The 8,855-nt window shown below is 43.1% G+C and overlaps 1 protein-coding gene across 1 annotated transcript; it reads left to right on the top strand.

The window, feature by feature from the left end:
- Nucleotides 1-457: 457 nt before the first annotated feature.
- Nucleotides 458-8,120, top strand: NPY (neuropeptide Y; the record flags this gene model as incomplete). Its single annotated transcript, XM_079538546.1, has 3 exons — nt 458-645; nt 5,168-5,248; nt 8,096-8,120. 3 exons carry the CDS (start codon nt 458-460, stop codon nt 8,118-8,120), a joined length of 294 nt encoding a protein of 97 aa, XP_079394672.1.
- Between the last annotated feature and the right edge of the window lie 735 nt (nt 8,121-8,855).

The following is an 8,855-nucleotide window of genomic DNA, read 5'->3' as shown; positions in this document are numbered from 1 at the left end:
GTTCCCCCTTCCCTGCCGCTCTCGGACAGCCACATCGGGGACCCCCGGGGCCGGAGGGTATCCCGGAGCGGGATTTGCTCCCCTGCCGGTGCTCGTGATGCGGGGGACGGCGGCGGCGCCCGGCCCCGCCCGGTGCCCCTCCCGGGGCAGGGCGCAGGCGGAGGTTTGGCAGGGGGGGCCGGGGCTGACGAGGCGTGATCGCCCAAGGCCCCTCCTGCCTGCCGGGGAAGCCTTAAAACACCCCGGCGAGGCGCGGAGTCCCACACTCGGGAGCCCCGACCCACGGGCAAGAAGAGCCAAGCCTCGCCCAGAGCCGCTCCGCTGCAACCGCCGCCGTGAGTACCGGGACGGGGTGGGCGCGGGCACGGGGGTCGCGGGGCTGCGCGCCGGGGGTCGGCCGCGCTGCTCTGCCGTCGAGGCGGGCGCTGACGGCCGCTCTCCCCCGCTCGCCGTCCAGATGCAGGGCACCATGAGGCTGTGGGTGTCGGTGCTGACTTTCGCCCTGTCGCTGCTGGTCTGCCTGGGGACGCTGGCAGAAGCGTACCCCTCCAAACCGGACAGCCCCGGCGAGGACGCTCCCGCAGAGGACATGGCCAGATACTACTCGGCTCTGAGGCACTACATCAACCTCATCACCAGGCAGAGGTAGGCGGCGGGCCCGGCAGCGTCCCCCTCCCCGCTCGCTGGGCTGCCCTTCTCCTGGGGCGAGGCGGGAGGGAGGGGAGTGAGATGCCCCTCGCGGCTGGAGGTCTCACCTGAGTTCCTTCAGGAAAACCCGGCGGGGGTTACGATGTGGTGCCCGCGCTCCTTGGGTGCGGAGGTGGATTTCCACCTGCCTCGACGCTGCATCCTCTCCTTCAGCCCTTTCTGGCACCTGGCACACACGGGCTGGTGGGCAGGAGTGTGGCCACGGGGCGGTGGGCATGGGGAGAGTCCCATTCAAAATCGAGAGAAAATGTAACTAACCCTGGGGAGGATGAGGCAGGGCAGTAGGAGCTGTTTCACTCTTCTGTCGCTGCCACTGACTAGTGAAGGTTTCACTGGGAAAAAGTGCTCTGTGCTGAGAAGTTGTAGGAGTTGAAGCGTTTTGTCAGCTACTTAATAGAGCAGTGAATGCCCCAAACCCCAGTAGTCTGACAAAAACTCTCTCAAGACTATAAATGAGAAAACTTGGGCCCAAGCTGAAAGAGAAGAGTGTGACCTAAAGCTGCCTTGCCCCATGCTGGTGTTCTGACGGTCACTGTGCTGCTTAAAGGGGTGCTGAAGGCTCAGGCTGAGAAAAGTTAACATTGTGCTATAAAATTATGTTCTTTGGAACATCTGTCCAGTTCAGACTGATTAATAGAAGCATTCCCTGAGGTCCCTAAACTGTGCGTGATACAAGACCTTTGATATTTGTTTAATATCAAAACCAGATGAGAGATCTATAATAAGGCTTGCATTTGTCCCTGTAGAAGTCTGAAGAGTTAAATCAGAGGGGAGGTTATGGTGTAGCTGAGAGCTTTCCCAACAAACCCATGACATTGTCTGTGCGCTAATACCATAACAGAGATGAGGAGGCTGATAACATTATGGTTCTTCAGTCCTGGACTTTTAAAGCAATATTCACAGCTGTTTGTGTGTGCAGTGTGTTTCTGTGCGTTGCTCTGTGCTCTTGTAACTTTTTGTCAGATGACTGCTAAAATAATCTGTTCCTGCTGCTGCCCCTTTCTCTTGCATGCACTGGGATCTCTAGGCTGGTTTCATGTCTCCACCTTTTTTTGATTCTGTTTCTGATTTAAAAGGTACAAGGCTGAACAACCCCCTCCTTTTATATTCATCCTCCAGTATAGAAATGTAGAAGCATAGAATCATACTATGACTTAGGGCAGAGGGGACGTAAAAGATTTAGCTCCAACCTCCTGCCATGAGCAGGGCTGCCAACCACTAGATCAAGTGCTTCTTTAACTTTGCCTGGCTTTCTTTGCTTATGACTTGGCTGCAAGTACACAGCTCAAAGACTGAGCCTGCTTTCACTTGTATTTAGGCTCTGAAATGAACGGAATAGTTACTGTTGGCGATAGACAAAACAATTCAGAATTTCAGTTTTCTCATTCAGGTTCCATCAATCCAGGATTGACCTGGATTTAAAAGAAAACCGACAGATAAAGTCACAACAACAACTTGATTTTAAAGCTGTCTAGAAAGCTTGGAAACAAACAATCCAACAACCAGAACTGTGCTCTTTCTGTTCTGTGGTGAATTAGCAGCAGAGAAATAAGGTGACAGAGCTCCTGCTTCAGCAGTGACAGTCACTTGCAAAATGAACTGCTTATAAATAAATGTCTTTAGAAGCATTCTGATGTAAACATGTGCATCACTTGGTCTGCTACAGCAGAGGTGCTCAGAGCTGTCTCTTGCTGCAGTGTTTGGCTCTGCCCTGGGTGCTTGTTCAGCCAGCCCTGCTGTGGGGAGGTGGCAGGGCCCAGGCTCACCCCATGTGAGCAGGCCGCTGGGGCTGGGCCTGGGCCAGGTTGCTGTGGGACGGGCAGCAAGGATTGTGATCAGTGCTTTTTTGTCTCTTCAGTTTATCTGTCTACTCTTGTTTGACGTTTATGTGTCATGGACAACCTTCTGGCTTTGTCACGGACAACCTTCTGGCTTAGCCTTCTGCTTCTGGCATTTGAGTGTCATTCTCTGTGAGTGACCAAGATCCACGGGATCTTCACCCCTGCTTCTGTGAAGCTTCTTCCAATCCCTCCTTCTCTTCTTGACTTTTGCCCTTGTCTGCATGGCTGCTTTGCTCCCTCTCTCCTTTAGGGTTCCTCTCCTTCACATCCCATCTCATTTGGCTTTAGTCATAGCACACATAGCTTTGTACTCCTGTGAGGTGATCTGAGGGAAATAGATACCTGTTGCACTCCTGGCCTGCTTCAGACTCCTCATTTCAGATTAAATCCATTGTTTACAAGGTTCCAGATCTTCACTGATGATGAAGAGAACCTAAGATGACCAGCACAGCTGCAGACTCCTGCACTGCAGACGTCCACGTGTCTTTGCATTAATCCCACTTCTGTCCTCCAGAATGTCCCATGTCCTTGCATTGTGCCCCTGTGCTGCACTGTTTGAGAGCTTTCTTCAGAGCCCTGCTTTCTTTGAATCTTTTCTCCTGCTGCTTGGTGCTACATGTGCACACTGTAACCAACAGGCCCTCTTCCTTTCATGTTTTCCAAACACCAAAAAAAGGCCTGGATGTCTGTGTTTGTGTTGTCTCAGAGCTGTGCATCAAAGACACAGAGCAAGCACGAAGCAGCTGAAAGAAGAGAGAACATCTGCACTGAGGCCTTGCTTTCACAACTGCTCATGACCTCTTTGCATTACGGCTGTACCATGGTTGCTTCCCAGCAGCAAAATTATGGGGTAGACTGGAAGCTTTGGCACCTGAAGTAGGAAGAACAGCTGCTCCTTGTTCCTTGGATGCACCAACTGGTGTGACCACCTGCTGTGCAGCTTTGCTGTTTCAGGGCAAGGTGGGGCTGTCCTGTATAGGTAGCAGCTCTGGTCTTGCCATGCTGGAGGGACTCATATAATGTGTGTGTCTCCAAGAGTCTTCTTCACTGTTTGAGCAAATCTCTGATTACTGAAGGTTGCTACCTATTGCTCAGAGAAAACTTTACAAGAGGTTAGTGAGACTTTTTGCCCAAATGTGAGCTGCTGGAGCAAGCTGTTGGATTTGTTAAATAAATTTCTTAAAAAACAATGGCAAATTAGATTACCCCTCAGTTGAAGCCATGGTCATATCCTTATTAATTGGAGTAGGGAACAGGAAAGAAATCCCTTTATGGTGATAGAGTGCATGGCTTTTTATTCAGCATCACGCTTGATTGCATTACTGTAATAGCATTTAACCTTTCAGTCAGTATAGGTTGAGAAATTTGTTTTAAAAATCTGAATTTGATACTTTGTCTTTCTGGACCAAATATGATGGTCTAAAATGATTAAGGTGAGGCAGTAATACAAAGAGAAATAAAATGATAAAGTGAGAAATGTGTCCAGTTTTCAGGAAAATCAGACATCAATTGATAAAACTTGCCCTCCTCCCCAAAATTAATTAAGCCATTGGAGAACTATCTTGACAGCAAGGGATAAAATGTAAGTCTTTGATGGCACCTTTGACTTCTCTGGAGCTAGAATTTCACTCAATTGATGTTCACAAAGCTATTATCTGTTAACGTACTTTGTGATTCAGACTGATTACATACACAAGTTACAAACCACGATCTTAATTCCTTCCAACCTAGGGAGCGTTTGGTTACAGTTATCACTGGTAATCTAATGAGTTCTTATGGTGAGTAAGTGTCTCTCAAGCTGGCTGTTTGGTGTTGCTTCTGTTTTCTGAGAAAAAGAGAGCAAATTCTTTCCTAGAATGAGGAATTGCTGTAATTGAACTGTTGAACAAACTGTTGGTAAAATATCCTTGATTTTAAAAAAAGAAACAACAGAGAGCCATTGTGTAAGTATAAGACAGAAGTAGCAGACGATATTCAACCAAAGAACTCTGATTCTGATGGCTGTTCTCTCTTCCATAGCCACGCAGTTCAGGAGTGGTTATTGCCTTGGGGCAGCTTAGTTTTTATGACCGAATGTGGTACGTAGTGGGCACCTCCAAATGTACTAGCTAGCTTTTAAAAATCTCGGCCAGTTCTTCAGACACAATGGCACGCATGAATTTTGTGTACTGCTCATATAATAGATAAATTTGACTCTACATTCATGTGATTTCTAATGAAGGATACAACAGTATGTAAAAGAATGAGAAAATTAATGAGATGATGAAACTGGGTTTGTGGGCAAGAATGACATGCTCAGAGGTCTTGCCATGCACTGCTTCCTCCTTCATGCTCAGATCAGTAAGGATCAAGGTCCTCGAATATTCAGGAACATCCATCAAATTGAGAAACATAGAATTGCTCAATATTATCAGGTAACAATTGTCAAAAATATATATTAAAAGAAATACTGAAGAACATTTTCTAACATGAGTAGATCAATTTAATTAAAATACTTGCTGCAAAGTTGTTTTTATATCAGCTGTATTTAGTTTTTTTTCTGCCTAATAGTTCTCTGCTTAATCTTCATTATTAAATATCAAGATAAATAAAAATGTACTTTTTTTCTTTTTTCTTAGGTACGGAAAGAGATCAAGCCCAGAGACACTGATCTCAGACCTCTTGTTGAGGGAAAGCACAGAAAACATTCCTAGATCCCGGTATGTTTGAGAAAGTTTTATAGTGGCTTTCATTTCTAACTTAGATTTAACAGTCCTATTTGTTATCATTAACCATGTTCCACAGGGAGAAAACACATGCCACCAACAGCTGGATAAACATATCCTTACACACATTTTCAACTTCTTTGTTAAGAACTATAATCATCCTATCAATGCAAGAAATGCTTTCCCAGGTACAATATAGTCCAAGCTCCTTGTTTCCTGATTTTCAGAGCAGGCAGAACCTGCTGGCTGAAGGAGGGGAAGCATTCTGTAAGTCTTGCCCTTTACTGGACTGTATTGCACAGAATCGTGCACTGATGGCCGATGATGATTCACTTACACACTGGATCCCCAAAGATGGCATATTTTTATTTATTTCCTACTCCACAAGTTGCCATTTTTCCCCTCTAAAGAAGTGTGACGAGTGATAAATGTGCAGATATGTTTATTTACAAATGCATAGCTAAGAGTGTTCTTTAAAATACAGTATTTCACACTTGTTTTGTACCTAATGTTTCATAAAGTGGGGGAAAAAAGGTCTTTGGATTTCCACTTGCACTTGGTTTGGAAGAACAGTGGTGTTTTGAACAGCACTGGAATGTCAAATGTATAATGTATAATTAAGTAATGACACTGAAATTACAATGTAAGATACTGTAGTGGTGACCACAATTTATGCAGCTGTGAAAATTTTCCCTTACTCTGCCTATGCTGAAAAAGTAAATACGGGGGGTTTTATTTTTATTTTCTTGTAAAAGAAAACATTCAGTCACAAAAAATCACGAATAAGCTCAGTTTAGGACTTTGCTGAAAGTATGAAGCTTGCTGCTAACACTGCTGCAGGAGTAAATGTTTCGTGCATCACTCATCTCAGGAGTCTCCAAGCTGTGCACTTCCATCCATTGTGCAAAAGCTCAATTAAACTAGTTAAATAATTAACTGTAATAGTTTGCAGCACTGGACTTTGGGGATGATGATGTCACCAAGAGGTGACCAAAACTGTGCTGTCAGCGGAGTGTCCATCAGCTTTGCGGATCCATGTGTAGGAAGAATGTTGACTTAAGGCTTGATGACTAACCACAGCTGTTGGGAAATGGTTCTATCTGCATATGCTTATGTAAAAAACTGCATGGAGTACATTGAAATGCTTGAGACTATTTTGTGTTTTGTAATGAGGCAGAATCCTCACATAATGGGAAATTTCCGCTGCCATGAATTTGAGGCAACACAGAGGGTAGTACAAAGCCTAATACTCTCTGTAATTTTCCCCCCTTTACAACAAAATTTTATGGTTGTTATTGTTTCAATAATGCTATTTATAACACGCCAGGGAGCTAAGACTCATGAGCGAAATAACAAACAAATCTGCATTTAAGATCAGGAATTGATGAGAAACAGATTTTTATCTCATACCCCCCTGTAACAGCACTTTAAACTGAGAAAAAAAAACATGTTTGTCATTCGTTGATGACAATTATGTGAGTACTGGGAACAATGATATTTAGTTTCCTATGGATATGTTTTCTAGGATAAAACACAGTATGGATTCTTCACCCCGTTCCAGCTTTTACCCCCATATGAAGATATAATCATGTCTTCTTTCTATCCAGCCCTGAGTTTGATGACACATCAGGAGCTTACTCTCTCCAAGACATCAGTACCTTTCTCTGACTTAGTGGAAATTTTCCAGGGGGTTTGAGAACTAATAGTGAAACTAGGGGAGCCCCACAGGTTGGACACACGTTTGATGTACAGTGTGTCTGTATAAGCATTCCTCCTAGAGAAAACTAAGCAAAATGAATTAAAGGCAGGCTGGTATTATTCTAAACTTTAATGGTATTCTAAAACATCGTATATCTTAGATGAAGCTGAACGCTGAGGTATTAAGAAACAGCTTAACTGTGTTCAGCATGTCTGGCTGAATTCAGCACTTCACTTTCACTGACTAAAATATCATATGTCAGAGCATCCTAAAAATGTTTAAAGATTTTCTTACAGAAATCAAGTAAAAGTTAGGAAGTTACAGAATTGAAAAAAGGAGGTGCTTTGACCTGAGTAAAAGTAAGTTCTTATAACAAAAAAGTGAGATGTTGTTTTTCTGATCTAGTGGATCCTGTGGAGTTATGACTCAGTAACAGTATGCATTCTGCTTCTGTGAAACTCAAGTATTTCATGTGAAGGAGCTGTTGAGTTCCTTGTGTAGTCAACAGGAGAGGTGGATCACTCTCATATGAGCCACTCCATCCTCAAATGTGCAGGCTTAACTACCCTCTCAGGGTGTTGGTGTCTCTCCAGTGACTGTAGAGCAAGTTAGATGGTTTGTAAGACTAGCCACCCAATATTTAGATGGCAGAAACGATGGCAAATCTATTTCCGTGTATCTCTCTCCATGTTCAGTGGTAACTTGTCGAATATCTTTCTGTGTAGCCAGGATAAGCAGAGAATGACTAGATCAAATCCTGCTCTCAGAACTGCTTTCAACATGTATTTCAAATGTTTGATACTAAGCAGTGGAATACAATGATAACATATTGGATGGTTACTTCAGTTTTGTTTGAAGACGCTGATAGCATGATGTGGCTTTGTTTGGCACCATTCTCTTTGGAAACTGTTTACTCCTGATTAAAAGCTAAAAAGCTCTCTTAAAATATTTCAATATAGTATACAAGACTTGATCATCCAAGGTTCATCTGTTTTGATGGGAATCTTGTGCTGCAAATGTGGATATGTATTCCTTATTGGTGGTATTATTAAAATGAAAATTTTTGAGTAGTTGTAACTCTGAATTTCCCAGAAAGGACTTTAAAATGTGTTTAATAGGTTTCTATTCATAATATGTTTCAGGTTTGAAGACCCTTCGATGTGGTGATGGGATTTGCAGCACACCATCCAAATTTTTCCTAGTTTTCAATTCATACTTCACTCCTCTGAAGCAAATCATAGCATCATTCCCAGTGCATGCAGCCATTGTACCGAACTCTGTAGAGTTTTTCCTTCATCATATTTGTATTACTTTTATTTAAATAAATTATTTGTGCATTCCAAAATACAACATACTAAATGAAAACAAGCAATGTTGTCATTGGTATAGCAAAGAATTGTTTTAAACTATTAAAACTGAATTATAACCTCCCTACAGTCTAAAGTGGTATGGACAACAATAGTATCACGGTTAGTACAGCAATTGGTGTGCAAAGACACCATTTGTGGTGGCATCAAACTGCACTTAACTGCTTGATTTACCCCAAATTGTTTAAAATAATTTATTATGTGCCAAATAATTTAGGAAAATAATATCCTGAGCGATTTTTCATAGTCACCATACTGAAAACTTAGTATTGACACTGACAAATATTATTTCAAAAATGCTATTCGTTTTAATATAAGCAATGAAGTGCTGGCTTAATTCTTCTAACTTCTCAAAACTGGTTTGAAGCTTGGGTGTAAGCTTGAATTAGGAATTTTACGTGAAACAGATGCAATATCTTTGTTTTGGCAATATGCAGAGCAGCAGAAAGCAAGATTTAAAGTAACTCATAAATCAGGGCAATTCTGATTTATGCCATACTGCCTGAGTTGATCGGCACGCTGCTTCATCAAAGGA

Source organism: Tetrao urogallus (genome assembly GCF_951394365.1).
Source record: "Tetrao urogallus genome assembly, chromosome: 7".
In the NCBI taxonomy this organism is placed as follows: Eukaryota; Metazoa; Chordata; class Aves; order Galliformes; family Phasianidae; genus Tetrao; species Tetrao urogallus.
This window is presented reverse-complemented; position numbering and strand designations above follow the sequence as displayed.